General features: G+C 30.3%; 2 protein-coding genes across 2 annotated transcripts; both read left to right on the top strand.

Annotated features, from left to right (window-relative positions):
• Positions 1–10319, top strand: LOC111703389 (leucine-rich repeats and immunoglobulin-like domains protein 3). Its single transcript, XM_023475317.1, has 17 exons — positions 1–168; positions 1234–1314; positions 1577–1649; positions 3000–3039; positions 3313–3391; positions 4560–4640; positions 5314–5414; positions 5473–5548; positions 5651–5680; positions 5927–5959; positions 6309–6365; positions 6716–6762; positions 7517–7562; positions 7848–7900; positions 8308–8352; positions 9108–9161; positions 9644–10319. Exons 2-17 carry the CDS (start codon positions 1252–1254, stop codon positions 9879–9881), a joined length of 1116 nt encoding a protein of 371 aa, XP_023331085.1. The 5' UTR covers positions 1–168; positions 1234–1251; the 3' UTR covers positions 9882–10319.
• A 2772-nt stretch (positions 10320–13091) lies between these two features.
• Positions 13092–13851, top strand: LOC111703381 (dnaJ homolog subfamily B member 9). The gene has a single exon (XM_023475305.1). The coding sequence runs from the start codon at positions 13194–13196 to the stop codon at positions 13839–13841; it is 648 nt and encodes a 215-aa protein (XP_023331073.1). The 5' UTR covers positions 13092–13193; the 3' UTR covers positions 13842–13851.
• Positions 13852–19285: the final 5434 nt, after the last annotated feature.

Raw genomic sequence — 19285 nt, 5'->3', positions numbered from 1 at the left:
TAATATATCTATCTGTAATATTGTAAAATATCTAGGTTTTCTGTAATACTGTAATATATCTAGGTCCTCTGTAACACTGGAAGCCTGGACGAGTTCCCTTCTTCTATACCAAATGTGACCCAGGAGCTAAGTGTAACAAACCAGAAGATAACTCGTCTTCCTAAATATGTAAATATATCATGACATGTTTCATGTAATTCATACCCTATACAATACTCTATATTCAATTCTATTCAAATTCAAATTATTTAAATTATTTTATATCTTGCATTTTACACACTTGATACTTGAAAGTCTATACAATGTAAGAATATTTCCTAGTTTTAAAAAGTTTTTTAAAAAAATATTTTTTTAAATTAACCAACAGCACAAGAAATATTTTCAGATTTTTTCCGTAACATTAATCCCGATATCCACCATTCAAAAGTTTCCAGCTCAGAGCTGAAAACTTCAGAATGAGATATCCTTAATCTTGATGGCTTAATCTGAGTATCCAATGTACACACTTTTGATTTTCTTCTTAATCTTCTTCTTTGGATATCTCCTACTGTATTAAAGTTACGTTTAATAACAAAAACAGATACAATGCTATATGGATTGGACTAATATCCGATTGAATTAAAGTCAGCTGTTTACAAGCCGGCTTTTAGAGCATTTAAGCAAATATAAAATTAATCATGTTAATATGAACTTATTAAAAGAAATATTTTATCACATTCTAGGACTATCATAAAAACGTTAATCTTAACAAACATTAATCCAAAACTTACATTTATTTAATCTATGTTTAGTTCAATTGATATGACACAATTAACACGTTTTCAAACGGTTTTTCAAAGGTTAAAGAGTACATCTTAACATGATACGCTGATTGGTTGAATTTTATACTTCTTTCTTGGATATCGAATGCGTATTAAAGTAATCTCGGGTTTAGTAAAACCAGGATTTTAAGCATTAATAGAAGAATAGATATAGAAGCCGTCACTAAATTCCCACGTTGTAAAGATTTAACTCTAAGAATGTCTAGTATAAGAATGTCTAGAATGCATAGATATGTATATCTATAATGCTAGAATGTCTAGAATGCATAGATATGTATATCTTTAATGCTAGAATGTCTAGAATGCTTTACTTTACCAGATTAAATATCTATAGTTTGATGAACAAATTTTCTGTTTTTACTATAATCTCCCTATCAGCTTCTAAATCGGCCCGATACAGTGTTTTATTCAGGCATTTCGGGGTCTGAAAATGATAAAAAAGATCACATTGGACCACAACAGGATATTCAATATAGAACCATTTGCATTTAAGGTAAATAAAAAAATTTAAACAAAAAAAAAGTCAAGATTATTGAGCTCAATTTAAAAAAACGTTTTTGAAAAAAAAATTGAGAAATTTGCGCAAAAAAACGCATTTCACCACGGCTAATATTATTCATTATGTTAAAATTAAAAACAAACAAATATCTTCATTTTCAATGCTAATATGTAACCTGTTGTTTTGTCGCTATTAGGTCAGATTTCGCTTACAGTCCCTTTAATATCTGTTTAATTCTTTACTATTTACTGTTTAGGGTTTGCATGATGTTGAAGAGATATCTCTAAGATGGAATCCTATTGAAACTATTCCTGGTTTCGCGTTTGCAGGCAAACATTTTTTTAAAGATTTAAAAAATTATTTTTGCTTTTTTCTTCACCTTTAAGGACCATGTTTATTGATGGTGAACTTTTATACAGTGAGGACTAGAAAAATTTTATACAATGAGAACTAGAAAACTTTTATACAATGAGAANAAATATATATGACAGCGCATGAGGAGTTGGGCCCGCGGAATAGGACCAACCCGAGCTGCAACGTCAACAGGTTACACACATGATAGATATAAACAGGTTCAAGTACTTGTATAAATCTTATTAAGTGTAGATTTTAGATACCAGTTCAATGCACGTATTTGTGGTTCCCAGATACCACAATGAGAACTAGAAAACTTTTATACAATGAGAACTAGAGAACTTTTATACAATGAGAACTAGAAAAATTTTATACAATGAGAACTAGAGAACTTTTATACAATAAGAACTAGAGAACTTTTATACAATAAGAACTAGAAAACTTTTATGCAGTGAGAACTAGAAAACTTTTATACAGTGAGGACTAGAAAACTTTTATACAGTGAGAACTAGAAAACTTTTATACAGTGAGAACAAGAAAACTTTTATACTGTGAGAACTAGAAAACTTTTATACAGTGAGAATAGAAAACTTTTATACAATGAGAACTAGAGAACTTTTATACAGTGAGAACTAGAAAACTTTTATACAGTGAGAACTAGAAAACTTTTATACAATGAGAACTAGACAACTTTTGTACAGTGAGAACTAGAAAACTCTGAAATAAAAAGACGACTTTTAGACTCAAAATAGTTTAAATAGTTACTTGTAAAACTATTTGTAAAAAAACACAAATACACAAAAATTGTGTTAATGCCGTCTTCCTATTCCATAGTTCTTACTCTAGTATAGCACTTTTCTACATTGCCTGAACTTTATTACAAAAGCGGAAACTTTTCATTTTTATCAATTAATTAATTAATTACACTTATCCAAGACCATATTTTGGTAAATTCTGATTGGTCCGACTTTTAGAGACATACAAAGAAGAAAAAATACAAAGACATATTAGTGTTTCCGATAAGACTAACAATTTAAAAGTTCTGAGCTGGGAACTTTAGAGTGGTGGATATCAGGATTAATGCTTAATTAATTATTAATCCTCTCTTTTTGCTAATCTCTAGACTAACATAATCTCGAGTTTATGTCTTGTCATGATGCCTCGTCAGATAACTACTGACGCGCATCAATGGAAAAGAGAAAAGGAGTGTATTGAGGACTAAAATTAAAAGTTTCCACAGTGGATATTGGATTAAGCAGTCAGTATTAAAGGTTATCCATTCTAAAGTTCCCAGCTCTGGACAAATATTATTTGTTTTCCTTCAGGAATCCGCAACGTGACCCACATCTACCTCGGATACAATAAGTAAGCAAAAAAATAATGGTTTTATTTGCCAAAAACAGATTTGAAAGAATTAGCTTAATTAGCAGATAAATATCATCTTTTTTCCTTCTACAAGCAAGATATATTTTTATAGAACTGTTTACAGAGATAGTTCTCATTGATAATTTTACCTTGTATTTATATTTTTGTAGAACTGTTTACATAGATAGTTCTCATTGATAATTTTACCTTGTATTTATATTTTTTCATTCTTCACAATAAATTACTTTTTAAACAGAAATATATTTTTTCTAGAATTAAGAGTATTTCTGGATATGCTTTCGCTGGTACCGAGCATATAGAGATTCTAGTAATCAACGACAATCCTATAAAGGTAATCAATAATACATATGTAATTAACCAAATCAACGACAATTCATTAAAGCTAATCGATATATATGTAATTTACTACAGTATTGATCATAAAATGTTGCTGTCAATTAAATAAATTATTGTTATCAACGACATCCTAAAAAGTAATGTAATTAACAACATTAGTTTTTTGTAAACAATTGTTATCAAAGACAATTTTAAAAAGTAAACAATTTAATATGAAATCAGCGACAATAACCAATCAACGACAATCATTTAAGGCAATCAATAATGTGTAATGAACGCCATTAGTTTGATGTAAATAATTGTTATCAAAGACAATTCTAAAAAGTAATCAATAATATGTAATCAGCGACAATAACCAATCAACGACAATCCGTTAAAGGCAATCAATAATATGAAATCAACAAATATATAACCAAAACTACTATACAAATAATCCGTAATATTTAATCAACGAAAATAATTATGTAAAAATTTTTATCAACAACAATCTTAAACAGTTAATCGATAATATGTAATCAACAAAAGTATTTATCTAAAACAATTTTTATCAACGACAGTTCTATAAATTATATGAAATTATATTCAATAACGTGCAATCAACGAAGTTAGTATTTTTAATGATGAAAACAATTGTTATCAACGACAGTGCATAATATGTCATCAAAGATAGTTCTATCCAAGGATGTAATGCAAGGAAAGTTATTTCAGAAGTGTACGCATCTTTTGTACTGCAGTTTACTGTCTCTGGGCGCTAATGTAAACACAAGACGGATGTCGAAGCCTGACATGGGATCCATCTTTTACATAAAAAATCAATGAAATATTCTGATCATAGGAAACTATTATGTGAATTATCAAAATTATCAAAATTTAATGCTTTTAACCTCGTATACTAAACGAACACTGATGCATCTATTCTTGTTTACAAACTCCGCCCAGAGAGAACTGGTTTCAATATGTACGCAGAGTATACGCGACAGCAATTAACTTTCCTTGAATTACACCCTTGGTTCTATCAATGATTAAAGAAATGTGTTATTAGGATAACAAAACCAAATTTTATTAGAATCACAGAAATCCTAATTTATGTCTAAACATGCTATCATAATGCTAAAAATTGACTCTGTTTTAAGATTGGTTGAATTGAAATTTAATTAATCTAGACGATTGAAAGCTATGCATTTGCTGGACTCAAGTATGTCAAATTCCTGCTTGTATCCTCGACAGTAAAGCAGTTACATCAGGTTATAAAGGGACTGTTAACGTATTTATAAGTCACCCTTCATTTAGAGTTGTGAATCAGGCATATAACCTTTTTAATAATGTCATTAAGAATTACGTGGACAGTCCATTTAATTAATTAAATTAATGCAACCCATAAATAAAACTACGTTTGCGAATATAATTTGATTTATGTACACTACAGACAAAAGGAATTCCCAATTCAGCAGAAAGACACTGTAGAATATTTTAGATTGTCCAGGAATAAATGTGATGTCATCCGTGTTGAGTTCACAATTAACACTAGTGTACACTCAACTTTTTCGGCTTTTGACCGAGAATTTAAGAGATATGCACTGACATCTCTATCCTCAATGATCAGTCAAAGGTTTTAAGGGTGCCGTTGTAAATCACGGATGTTTTCTTCAAATGAAAGGTCAATTTAAAATACGCGTACAGCCCCTTTTAAATGTACTGTCAACGTAATTATAATTTATTTAGTATTCATGCATAGTTTGCCCTAAAACATTTGCCTGAGAAACAACTCAGAAGAAATCTTTATTATTTTTGCTCAGAGAAAGAAAGAAAAAATAGGATCACTAAAAATTACTTTAACAGTACCTTTAACGATCCATAATTTAATAATTTAGGGTTAATTTTTAGTGGAAAAATATTGTTTAAGAAAAGATTTGTTAGGATGCTTTTAATGGTTTGGAATCTGTTGATCAGCTGAAGTTGGACTTTTTTAATCTGCGGACCACAAAACCCCATACTTTTAGAGGACTCACAAACTGCAGGTACTCAAAAGTGTGTTAATCACAGGGAATCCTTCTATTTATATAATATCTATTTCAGAGTGTTGACCATAGACAACTCAGATTTGGGATTGGTGGCCGAAGGTGCTTGGTCCGGCATTTTAAATGTTTCACAGGAAAACCTTCTTGTATCTTTTCAATCCTTTGCTTAAAAAATATTTATTTTAATTTCATGTATTTATTTTTTTTAAATCTAAGTATAAAGGTTTCCTGTAAAGGTTAACCTATTCAACAGCAAAATCGACCAGGGACAAATTTGCTCAATAATTTTTTTTAAATACATAGGACTGTCAACAAAATTAAATGTGTCATCAACAAATGGTAAACTTTTGAGTCATAAATTTCATCAGGAAATTAAAAAAAGGATTTAGTCCATTAAATAATGATAACTCTTTGATGGTACATTCTATTTGAGGAGTCACCTAAAAGTACATCAGAAATTTTATAAAATAAAATCTAGCTTTTGTGATAAATTTGCAATTTTGCATAATTAGATCGCAGACACATCACTGGCCACAGGATCTCAGGTTAATATAAATTCAAAATAATTAAAATTTATTATATTAAAAATCTAAAACTGTAAAATGTACAAACATAAATAAATTGTAAATGTAATAATGTAATTCATTAATTTTACTTTTTTATTTCCTGAACTCATAAAAAAATTGCCAAATGCACAAAAAACCCATAAAATCCACATCCACAAAAATAACAACGTTTCCTTCAAGTAGAAATATTTCTTGCTCGGTTTTTTTTCCTTGTGACAAAAAGTGGATTTAAGTGGGACGAAACAGTTTTTACAGGGATCAAAAATATATCTAAATTTTAGATTTTAAAGATTAGAACTATTAAAATTAAATTTTGTTTACAACTAAGGTTCATCATCTGAATTTGACCGGGAATCATATACTCTCCTTATCCCCTGATCTTCAGGTAAACAACAAAAAATAAAAATAAATTTGAAAAATCTATAAATTAGTTCTATTTAGAAAGTTTAAAAAAATAATTCCAGTCAAAATTATTTAAACTTAAAAAAAAACTTATAAATTACAATCATGATTAAATTGGGAATCAAACATTTTTAAATAAATTGTATTCAATTAAGAAAATGATTACGATGTGTTTACTGCTTATGAAACAAGACAAAAAGGCATTATGTAACATTGGTTCTAAGCGTAGTGCCATCGTAGTGCCCAAATCTATAATGTAGTACAAAATCCTAGTAAGTTGACAAAATATATCTAGCTACGGCAATAAAGATTTTGATAATTATCTTTTTAAAGATTGAGAAGTTTGTGACATATGGACTCAAATCTATTTACTTATCCAGGTATTAAACATTAACTTACAATTATTTTTCTTTCTTGTATGATATAGAGATTTTTTGTATTCAGGACTTTTTAGCTGCGGCAATCACTTTATCACAATATCATAACTTTAGTTTTTTATTTCCCTGAGCCCTGTTCTCTGGTTCTCACTGTGTATATCTAGCTTAGCCATTAAAATAGAATCCATTAATGCTCAGTACGAAAATTTGAAGAAAAATTATAAACTGATTCTAAAATGTAAAAATCAATAAGAACTTAAAGAATCGATGGGGATGTTTGCAGAAGTAATTTACTCTGAAAGGTTATGATACACGTAACACATTAAACAAAATTAACCAACATCCTTAGTCATGCTGTAACAAGGTTATAATGCAAGGAAAGTTAATTGTAGTTGCGTATACTCTGCGTACATATTGAAACCAGTTCTCTCTGGGCGGAATTTGTAAACAAGAATAGATGGCATCAGTGTTCGTTTAGTATCGGAGGAGGTTTAAAGCATTAAATTTTGATAATTTTGATAATTCACATAATAGTTTCCTATGAGCAGAATATTTCATTGATTTTTTATGTGCAAGATGGATCTCATGTCAGGCTGTGACATTTATCTTGTGTTTACTTTACCGCCCAGAGACATTACACTGCAGTACAAAAGGTGCCTACACCTTGCATTATAATCTTGCGTTGTACCAACCAGACGGAGTAATCTGTGACCTGCAGATATTTTGAATTAAAATAAAAATTGTATTTTCTGAACAGGAACCATATTCCCTGCACCTGTCATTTTGCTGTGCTCCAGGATCAGGTGAACTGCAGTCGTCGTCGTAAATATCAATACAATATAGACTTAACTTTCTTTTTTAATTTGATTCCTTTTAACAATATTTTTAACAGCAGAGACACAAAGAGAAGTTGTCAAATAACAACTATAGTAAACTTGTAATTTAAAAATGTTTGTTAGGGATCAAAGCAGTATTTCAGAAATGTAATGAACATGAACCCTATTCAATTTGCTACAAATATAGATTTAAATTTATTTAAAAACTCATTTAGTATGTAGCGCTGATAATAATTTTTTATGTTTCCACAGATGGCTGATATTATGGATTTATCAGTTCTACAGGCTGATAACTATTGTATAAGGTAAAATAAAATAAAAATCAGTCAACATTTATCTGATAATTAGCTCTATTATCTACTTTAAATATTTTCTTTGAAGTAGAAATGTAATCTACACAATTATTATGTATTTTTCGGCTAAATATAACTGACCCTCAGTTTTAGTAGTTACAAACCGATTCACAAGGTAAGGTACCCATTTAACTCCTAATGGATTAATTATGTGGAAGATATTGTTGATTTTCTCTCTTTAAACAAATCAAAATTCTATTAATATTCATCATCGTCTCTGCTGTGTAAATCCGCAATTCACTTGTACGAAGAATAACATGATAAGAAATTAACGAAGGATTCTGTTTTGAATCGGACATGCCACTCTATATATTGAGGGTCGCTTAGAAGTACATCTACATTAAATTTTAACTGTTTAGCCCCCAGGATGTGAGTGGAAAGAATCTAGCGCATATGAGTGCCACGTAAGTAAATGCAGGGTGTCCCAGAAACCGGGAAGTACAGGGTAACCCTCAAAGGATGACTTCAGTGACGACTGTACGGAATTTTTATTTAGTCATTTTTTAACATTCATAGTTTTTAAACTTGTTTCTTTCTTTGTCATATCATTTAATATGTATACCATTGAACAAATTTACGGACGGAATATCAAATTCATCCTTCAAGCTTTCATATTCAAAGAGTTAGAGGTCGTCATTACCGTGTCATTCTTGGTGAGTAACCCTGTAGGTTCAACTACGCACAACTGAGCTCTTCTTATAAAAATGTGCAACCAGTTATAATTTCTACGTTAACTTAAGTGACACCAGATTCAATATTTAATGAATGGCGAAAAGTGGTTGAACCAAGTAGACTAAGTTGAACCACATTCTTTGAATTTGAGCCGGAATACAAAAGAAAAGTGGCTCAACTTAGTCTACTTTGTTCAGCTACTAATTAATTTTGGCCTGAGAAACAGGAAACTTTGTAAAATTTAGCTCTTCAAGAAGCATTTAGAGCGGAATTAGTTATAAATTGAAAAAATAGCATTCTGTAATATAGAATAATTATCTCAAGTAAACAGCTTTAAAAAGCCACAAAATGCTATAAATCTGTTGAATTGAACTCTTAAGATCAAAAGTGTTACGCATTTATATCTTTTTGGGACACATTCTGTACCATAAAAATAGAAATATATTTTTAATTTTTTTAAATATAAAAACCCTTTTTATGTTTCCAGATGTTATAAAACAGGTTTAAAAAAGCAGAACTCTGTACAAACAACCCAGGAAAGGTAAATTATTTTATCATTAGAATTTTTATTAAATTAACAAATTTTTAAAAGATTAGAATCAGTAATTATAAAATAACATTGATATTAAACTACTAGTTCGGGAACCCAGCCTAGCATGGAAACTAAACTTTCTGTATAAATTTTAAACATAGATATTTTAAACCAAGCTATAAGAACATTCCCGTGGTTCGAACCAGCTCCCTATCAATTAGCGAAATGAGACAGCTATTTGATTTTATGTCCGTTTGAATGTCCGATCATAACTCATGAACCCCTTGACCGTCTTGCCTCCAATTTTGATTAGGAATTTCGGTAGAACCACAGGAATGTTCTTAACTTGGTTTTAAGATTATAAGTTGATTAGGTTGACTTTTATAAAGAAAACTTAGTTTCAGGACAAAGCTGGGGTTCCCAAGCGCGCTAGTAGATAATAAAGTAACTAATAGTAATCTTAAAACATAATTTTATTGTAAAAAATTTAGATCTTCTGAAGAAGATTCTAATCTGAAGAAAGGAAATATAGAGGACGATTCCCCAAGACAGATTGGAAGAAGAAACGAAAATGAGGATTTCTGGAAGAATTCAGAAGAAGATGAACATTATTTTAACAATGTTGATCATTTGAGATTTAACAAAATCCTCTTTTATTGGCTTATTTGCCATTGTTTAATTGGTAACATATTTACAGGAGGGACCGCCACAGATAGGTTGATTAAGTGAACGCCTAGTTATGGTGAGGGGGGGGGGGGGTTATTACTGTAATAATTAAAAGTCAAAGCTACTGAGAAAATGTTACTAAAACTAATACATGAAAGCTAAATGTTGTTTCTACAAAAATTATGCAACGTAAAATTAACTGTAACGAAGTACATGTTGTATATCGGAATATTTTAATATCAAAATCAAAAATAAAACAAATCATATAAACTTGAATACTGAAAATACATACAGTAAGAACAAGAAAACTGTGGAATAGGAAGACGACATTAAAGAAATCAACAATTCAGTGTATTTGATGTTGCTCCAGAGCAAATAGTCTTAATAGTAAATTATCAAATCACTTGTTAAGTAAAATGGGTCTGTTTACACTGCACAAATGCTGTTTCTCAAGTTCATTGAACTATTTTAAGATATAACCTGAGTCTAATAGTTGTCCTCTTATTCCAGAGTTATTAGGGTCTCAAAAAAAGTATTTTATAAGTACAAAAATTCTTCTTTTAATGGGTGAAATTGGGTTTTTAAGTAAAGTTTTACCGAATTTTAATGCAGGATCTTAATTAGTTTTTAAACCCTTTTTGTCGCGGTGCACTTCCTTAAAACAGATTTGAATTAAAATGTTACTGAAAATGTATCAAATAAATATAACTTTTTTTATAAAATGATTATGATTTATTTAGCATATAAAAATTTCTTTTTTTGACGGGCCTTTTAAAGAGATTGTTTTATCTTTTTGAGAATACACTTAAAATACCCTAATGTTTATATATTTATAGAACACAACAAGGCCTATCTTATCGCCGCCTCTAGGGCCAGAGTCAAACTGATATTTTCTGTCAAAGAACCCAGCTTTTTTTTAAATACAGTTAAAAGGCCCGTATACATGGTGATTTAATTCTATCAATGAGAAATAATGAAACAAAATGTTTGTTTGATTGATAAATTTGAAAATGATCTATAGCTAACAAGTGTATTAGTTTAATCTTGCTATAATTGACTGGATTAGTTTTTGAATGAAAGCAAACACAAGAATTTAATGTTTGCAACACATATCCTTCTCTCTCTATACCATGCTTTACCTCTTTATAATATGTAATTATCGACTTTTTAAAGATATTCTAAAGAACAAGTCTGTTTGTCAAACGAGGTTTTGCCACAAACTCATATTTTCTAATCCATATATTTGTTCAACCTAATGTTTATTTCTAACTAAGAATTCTGTTTGATCCAAATAAAAGTTTGAATTTTAACACCTTTCAACTACAGGATTTTATTTGTGGATATTGTTAATCTTGAACGCAGGGCATTCATGCATTACCATCACTAATTTACAGTGCTTCATATTGCATAAAGCTATAAAGTAATTATGTGCTTAAAGGGAAGGTTCGCCAAAAATTAAAGGATCGGTATATATAGACTGATCTGATCCCGAACTGAATTCGTTTTTTAATGCTGCTAATGGAGAGCTATAGCGTTCATATAAATTCACATAGTTGCATTATTCCACTCAGATCGTAAATAACTTATTTAAAATTAAAATCTAATATTCCAATATTACAACCTATAAATGTCGAATTCAATTCGATGCATTCGTATATAGTTGATATTTCATAATTTTGGAGATTTTGGCCCTCAATGAAAAAAATAATAATAATGTTATAAATATGAAATAGTTATCAAACTCGTACCAAATACCCCTGGCAATAGTGTGTTTTTGCTAATAATTTTCATAAAAAATCATATATATAAAGCCATTGACATGATTTTTATGTGATAAAAAATATTGATTTTACAGATATAAAATACATTTATTTCCTGTATTTCTAATTTAACTAAGACTACATTATTATTTGTTTTCATAAACTGTTTATTTTACTAAAACCAAAAATGTTAAAATAAATATTTTAAAAAATGTTCAATTTACAGCTTTTTATTTATTCCAATACCACCATTTTAAACATTGGAGAATTCTGTTTATGTAACACGCACCTCTGAACTCTCAGTAAAAGTAAATTCAACCTAAAGACTGACCTCGTCAACCTTGTTGCAACGGCTAGTCCTATTGAGTGTACGTGTCTGCTTTATTCACCCAATGTCCGGGCGATACAGTACAAACTGGGACTGGAAAGGTTGACCCGGCTCGGAAATTCAAATGTACTACGGCTGCCTGTGGTAAACTTTTCATTTTGCATCAGTCTCTAGAATGATCCATGATTGCTTAATGAGTGATCATGGCTAGGTGGTTTCGAGACAAAAAGGTCTAGAAATCTCCTCTCAATGGCTGTCTTCTTAACCTAAAAAGAAAAAGCATCAAATTCAAATTAAATTTCTGTATTTAGTTCTAAAATGTCGTCTCAGGATTTTGGTTTTCTTGAAGTGAAATAAATAGTTACAAAAACCTCAGGGAAATGTTATAATGATAATAATGATAAATTTGATAATAATAATAATAATAATAATAATAATAATAATAATAATAATAATAATAATAATAATAATAATAATAATAATGATAATAATAATAATAATGATTATCATGATTATCATAATTTAATTAGTAACGATCATATAAAAAAGATATTATGATCATACACGTGATATATAATCCTTTTTGTTAGAAAATTAATTCAATAATTATGCTTTACCTTTAAAAATGCTTTACCTTTAGGTACGGCTAGATGGCATTAAATAAAACAATCAAGCAAATAGAGCACATAAGTTCTCTTTCAACTAACATCTTATTGTTTCTATTTTCTTAAAAGGTCGTCCTTCCTAAATTGTATATTTTTCAAGGTTATACGGATATCTTGTGTTCACTGGGCGTGAAATTGTCTTACTGCATGATAAAATCAAGTATTGTCCTTTTGTCTTGATATTCTGATGAAATATTGTACATTGAGCTAAAAATTTTCGAGCATTTTCGTGAGGAATAGGTGCGTAACAATTGACGCAATGTAAGCCCAGTAGATATACTAGTCGGAACCTAATTGGTTAGAAAATGATTGGGCGAGTTCTGATTGGTCCAAATACTCTTAGCACCAGACGGAATGTTTTGTAGAGACAAGTTGCAACTTTAATACAAATTATTTATTTTTTCGTCAACTTTGCAGTTTTCAAAAAAATTACTAAAATCTTTTTAAAAATTCAAATTTTTGTATAATTTTTTTTATTAGATATTTGTTGCAGTCTCCCTCTCTGAATGTTAGACAGAAGCAGACCATTTTCATTCAATAGTGCTTAGCTCTGTTTCCTGTGTCCTAGTCCTGGCAGTCTTCTGCCTTGATATCTGCTGATCTAAGTTAAACAAGGTTAAAAATGAACCTAAGCAGCATACTTGTGACATCTTGTATTTATGGAATTATAAATATAACACTAGTGATGTCACAGAAAGACTATTATAAATCACTGGGCCTAAAGAAAGGTGCGTCAGCGAGAGATATTAAAAAAGCGTTCAGAAAACTTGCGCTAAAATACCATCCAGATAAAAGTGATGAACCTGAGGCTGAGCAGAGGTTTCTAGAGATTGCCGAGGCCTACGAGGTCCTGAGAGATCCTGTAAAACGATCCCAATACGATCAAATGGGACATAGTTCGTTTAACAAAGATAGTGGTTTTAAACCAGGAAACTTCAACTTTCAGGACCTTTTTAAGGATTTTGACGATCTTTTCAAAGATTTCGGTGATATGGAGGGTCATTTTAAATCCCATTTTGGAAACCATAAAATGCATCATGATGCTGCGGGGGGAAACTTTCAGTTTGCCCAGGATATTAATTTCGAGGATTTGTTCGAATCTCCATTCCTGCACATGAACGAGTACGATATGTTCGGCCACGATATGGAGGATGTTGCCCGGGTTAATCTCAAGGGACGGCGGGAACACAGCCAACGGTCAAAGCAATCCTGTAGAACGGTCACGCAACGAATAGGGAGCACGGTGACCACTTATACTCAATGTTCATGATAAATTACGGTCATGACCTTTTTATCTGTGATTGTTCATCTTATTTTACCAGGAAAAGATGATTAATAAGTCAGCCTAAAATTCATACAGAAAAGCTCCCAAGATTAGACGAATGTGATATATATAGTATTTATGGCACCATTTTGTTATAAAGTTTTTTCATTATGCCTTATTTTATTAGATGTTTTTTAAAACATCTTAATTATAAGTACTTTTTATAAGAGAAAAGATGTTTGTTCAAGGCTGTATTTAATTATCAGTGTTTTATTTTTTGTAGATTATATATATTTATATTTTTTTTCTATAATAAAAAAAATTATCTTGTATTTATTTTTTATTTATTTATTTCCTTCATTTTTAAAATACATAAACATGAAATTTAATTACTAACGTTGTACTTCAGAAAAAGTAGATTTGCCCGGAGCTCCTTATTTTGGTTGTCAATTTATTTTACTATTCCAGTTAGAAAATCAGTCATGTTTTTAGGAGTCATTCAAAAATAAACGTTTAGGGAACATTTGAACGTTTTGTTGACAGGAACTGAAATACAATTTAAACCTATCAAAGGTTTACACTGAGTCCCAACTTTATGAATTTGAGCCACGTCTCAAATCCCCTAAAAACCGGTTTCAATTGAGCGCCGGAGTAAATCATGAAACATTAAATACAATTTTAAGTGGAACTTACCATATTTAAGGAATTTAAGCCGTTGCTTAGATTTAAGCCAAGGCTTAAATTCTTAAAATTCGGCCTCTGGTCCACGGGGGGTTATCACATAATTAATTTTAGTATAATTTAAAGGAAAATGGTGTCTTAATTTAAAAACTTGAACATTGTACAATCATACAATTGATTAAGCCAATAAAGTCAAATATTTATAAAAACGGTAATGAAGAGATATTTTTGATAAATATTGATACCTTTATCTATACAGTATACAAATTCATACTTTGCTAAAGTTATTAATAATTCGTTTATACCAAGAAGTGTAGGATTACTATGATGGTAGTTCTTGAGTTCACAAAATTATGTTGACAAATTTATACTATCTTTACGAATATGTTTGGTAACAAAAAAATACTTTGGTTAACATTCGATATTTTAGATAGCAGATACTCCGGTTCGCAAATTGATATTTAGGACATTAGTCTCAATTAGATATTAACAATTATGGGTTAACAATTTGATGCTTTGGTTTAGAAATTGATATTTTGGTTAACTGAGAATTTTCTGATTTCCAGGTATATTTTGGGGAAGGTTGAACCAAATCAGATTAGAAATAAACGACGGAGACCACTTCTTCAGTAAATATATTTCGACATTTCTATGATGTCCTCATCAGTACTATAGGTTGGGGAGACACTGGTTAACAGAGATATTTTTTGAATTAACAGTTAGATGTTTTGGTTAACAAAGAGATATTTTGTTTATCGGAGATAATTTTTGGATTAACAGAGATTTTTTTGGTTATCAAAGAGATATTTTTGTTAACAGAGATATTTTAGTTAACAGAGAGATATTTTGGTTTACAAAGAGATATTTGGGTAAACAAAAAGATATTTTAGTTAACAGAAATATAGTTGGGTTAACAGAGAGATGTTTTGGTTTACAAAGAGATATATAGGTTATCTAGAAGATATTTTAGTTATCGGAGATATTTTTTGGATGAATAGAGATATTTTTTGGTTAATAAGAGATATTTTTTGGTTAATAAGAGATATTTTTGTTAGCAGAGGGATATTTTGTTTTACAATGAGATATTTGGATTATCAAAAAGATAATTTAGTTAACATAGATATATTTGGGTTAACAAAGAGATATTCGGGTTAACAGAGATATATTTGGGTTAACAAAGAGATATTCGGGTTAACAGCAAGATATTTTGGTTAAAAAATAAATGTTTTACTAACTAACGAAATATTCTAAGTTATGGGATGGTCCATGGTCAGAGATAAAAACGCTAAATTAGGAAAATAAGTTGGTTCGAAGAGCAACAAAAAAATAACGGTACATTTACTAGATCTTGAGAAAATAACGGTACATTTACTAGATCTTGAGAAAATAACGGTACATTTACTAGATCTTGAGAAAATAACGGTACATTTACTAGATCTTGAGAAAAACTTGGGCCCAAGCGGATTTAACAGTTCGGTCTATATCCTCGCTAGCGGTGACTTTTGATCACAATTTAACCTATTTTTCATACTTTATGTTGGCAAATGCGTTTTTAATAAAAAAATATGAAAGGCAATTCCGTAAGTTTTGAGATTGTTTGAAGTATAGACTGAATTTAATTGAAGATTGAATTTAAATATAAGAAACCCAACGCATCTCGCCCAGTTTTTTTAACCAAAAAAAAATAAGGAAATATGAAGGTGGATAGAGAATTATGACTAGAATTTTTAATTTGTTATCTCTATGATTGTAAAATATTTTATTTACTCCTAGAATTGAACTAATACCAGCTTTCACTATAGACGATTCCTCATTCCTCACTCCTCAGTTATACTCTGGTTATAAAACAGATAACATCTCTTAAGAATTCTTTCCAGTTTGTACAGAACTGTACAGAACTGTACAGAACTGTACAGAACTGTACAGAACTGTACGGAACTGTACAGAACTGTACGGAACTGTACGGAACTGTACAGAACTATACGGAACTGTACAGAACTGTTCAAAATCACATTTTTTAAATACAATTTTTTCCGTTTGTTATTAATCACTCATCAAGATTTTTGTGGCCGAGTTATATTTTAATTATATTTTAGTTTAAGCTAACAATCAATAAAACAATGTTTAATGGACAAACGTGATTAAAAGTGACGGTTTACTTGAACCAGGTTACAAAAGTTTACATTTCCGTGGATTTTAAAAAATATCTTGATTTAGCAAGAAGTTTTCCATTTTTTGAATACGTCGAGATCTTATTTTATGTCTTTTAGAAATATAATCAAATATCAAAACTTTTCTTTAAGGTTGAAAATTTCAGCCCCCAAAAAAATCATCTCGATTAATTCAAAATCTTAACTCTGAATCAGCGCACTGAATTCAAAATCTTAACTCTGAATCAGCGTACTGAATTCAAAATCTTAATTCTGAATCAGCGTACAGAATTCAAAATCTTTACTCTGAATCAGCGTACAGAATTCAAAATCTTAACTCTGAATCAGCGTACAAAATTCAAAATATTAACTCTGAATCAGCGTACAGAAATCAAAATCTTAACTCTGAATCAGCGTACAGAATTTAAAATCTTAACTCTGAATCAGCGTACAGAATTCAAAATCTTAATTCAGAATCAGCGTACAGAATTCAAAATCTGAATTCTTTTACTGCTCAGAAAATAAAATTTCAACTCTGTTTCGGTGTGCAGAAATAAAATCTTAATTCTGATTCAGATTACAGATTACAGATTACAGATATGAAAATCTTAACGATGTGATGTCCAGAAAATAAAATAGTTCTGGTTCAGTGTGCAGAGTTGAAAATAAATCTGAATTCTGGTTCGTGTGCAGAGTTGAAAATAAATCTGAATTCTGGTTCAGTGTTCAGAGTTGAAAATAAATCTGAATTCTGGTTCAGTGTGCAGAGTTGAAAATAAATCTGAATTCTGGTTCAGTGTGCAGAGTTAAAATAAATCTGAATTCTGGTTCTGTGTGCAGATATTAAAATCTCAAGTATCTAAATTTCCAATCGCAGACAATCGGACAATTAGGAATGTCCTTTAAATTTAAATTTACAAGTGAAAACTAATGAATTTAAGTTTCCTTAAGTGAAAACTAATAAATTTAAAACCTCATTTTACAAGTTGTTCTAAAAATTTTAGCTTTAGATATGGCATGGTTTTATAAATTACCTTCCATATTTATTATTATTAAGTATTGGATTTTTACAAATTTTTTCTGAAATACAAGCAGGGTGTCCCAAAAAACATCAGAAATAATAGACTTGAAAATAGTTTTTCATTTCCGATATTAAATGAATTAATTACAAAGAAATGATAAATTTGATAAATTGGAATCTTTACAAGTTTCTAGATATCTCCGCCAATTTTAAAGGTGGAAAAATGGTAGACCATATTTTGTAAATCCCAATAATAGCAGTTATTAGTGTTAAATGTTTAAGCTGGGAATTGTGTGTACAAAATCTGTGTCACGCGGAACAAAGATGACGAAGAATGCATTAATTAATTTACATGTTTATATGGGACACCCTGTACCCAGCTAGGTTATAGAAACTAGTTTATTGGGACGCCCTGTAGCCAGCTAGGTTATAGAAACTAGTTTATTGGGACACCCTGTATCCAGCTAGGTTATAGAAACTAGTTTATTGGGACACCCTGTAGCCAGCTAGGTTATAGAAACTAATTTATTGGGACACCCTGTATCCAGCTAGGTTTTAGAAACTAATTTATTGGGACACCCTGTAGCCAGCTAGGTTATAGAAACTAGTTTATTAGGACACCCTGTAGCCAGCTAGGCTAGGGACACCCTGTAGCCAGCTAGGATAGGGACACCCTGTAGCCAGCTAGGATATGGACACCCTGTAGCCAGATAGGTAATAGAAACTAGTTTAATTTTGCAACCTACGTGAAAGTGTATTTTAGGTAAACTGACAAGTGACAACCTTACAATGAATTAATTTACAATGACATTTTCCTAAAAATACGTCATTGGAAAATTACATTTTAGAACTCTTAATTTAGCCGTCATTGGAAATCTTATTTTTTTTAAATATTGGAAGCCATATTATATTACAGTGTGCAGATAAATAACAGCAAAATATTTGATGTCGATTTTTTATTTCAGATTTTTTAGATTTAAAGATGTGGAGAAGAACCTGCCTTTTTGANGCTAGAACTAGAGATACAGAATTATGCACCGAACAGATTTGTAACAGGTGTGTAGGACCTAAATAAAAACTGTGGAATAGGAAGACGACTGTCAAACTAAACTTATGATCTGAAATAGTCAAAAATAGCACAAAAACACAGCAATTGTGTGCATTTTGTTTTACAAGCTGATTTTGAAGCTAACGGTACTTGTATGCGATTCCATTAGCGCCTGATCCAATCAGGGTTCAGACATGTGTTTGGTGTCTATTCTTGACCAATAGTAATTGATTGGCAGCATCATCTATCTTTCTATCTATCTCATTATCCAGTTAGAGATGAATCCTTATATCGGGCCTTAACAGTAAATGGAAATATTTACTTCTACTGAAACTATAGTAATATACCGGTAAACTTTCAGCATCGAGAAAAACACCTAATTACAAATTTTTAAAATTTGGTAACTTTTAAAAAATGCATTTTGAGCAGAATTTTATTAACCTTCAAAAAAGCGCCTTGTAATTTGAAGGCCCCCCTCTATTCCAAAATGGGTATCCTCCGATTAACAATGATACACGATAAAACTCTGTTTGATGAAGATATCGTCGTT

The sequence above is a fragment of the Eurytemora carolleeae genome, unplaced genomic scaffold (assembly GCF_000591075.1).
Source record: "Eurytemora carolleeae unplaced genomic scaffold, Eaff_2.0 scaffold539, whole genome shotgun sequence".
NCBI lineage: Eukaryota > Metazoa > Arthropoda > Copepoda > Calanoida > Temoridae > Eurytemora > Eurytemora carolleeae.
This window is presented reverse-complemented; position numbering and strand designations above follow the sequence as displayed.

Bases quoted from the DNA above. Each gene is read 5' to 3' on its own strand.
- LOC111703381 (XM_023475305.1), top strand. From the start codon at position 13,194: ATGAACCTAAGCAGCATACTTGTGACATCTTGTATTTATGGAATTATA.
- LOC111703389 (XM_023475317.1), top strand. From the start codon at position 1,252: ATGATAAAAAAGATCACATTGGACCACAACAGGATATTCAATATAGAA. The intron at 1,650-2,999 runs GCAAACATTTTT...GTTTTCCTTCAG, and splicing joins TCCTGGTTTCGCGTTTGCAG to GAATCCGCAACGTGACCCAC. The intron at 9,162-9,643 runs GTAAATTATTTT...TAAAAAATTTAG, and splicing joins GTACAAACAACCCAGGAAAG to ATCTTCTGAAGAAGATTCTA.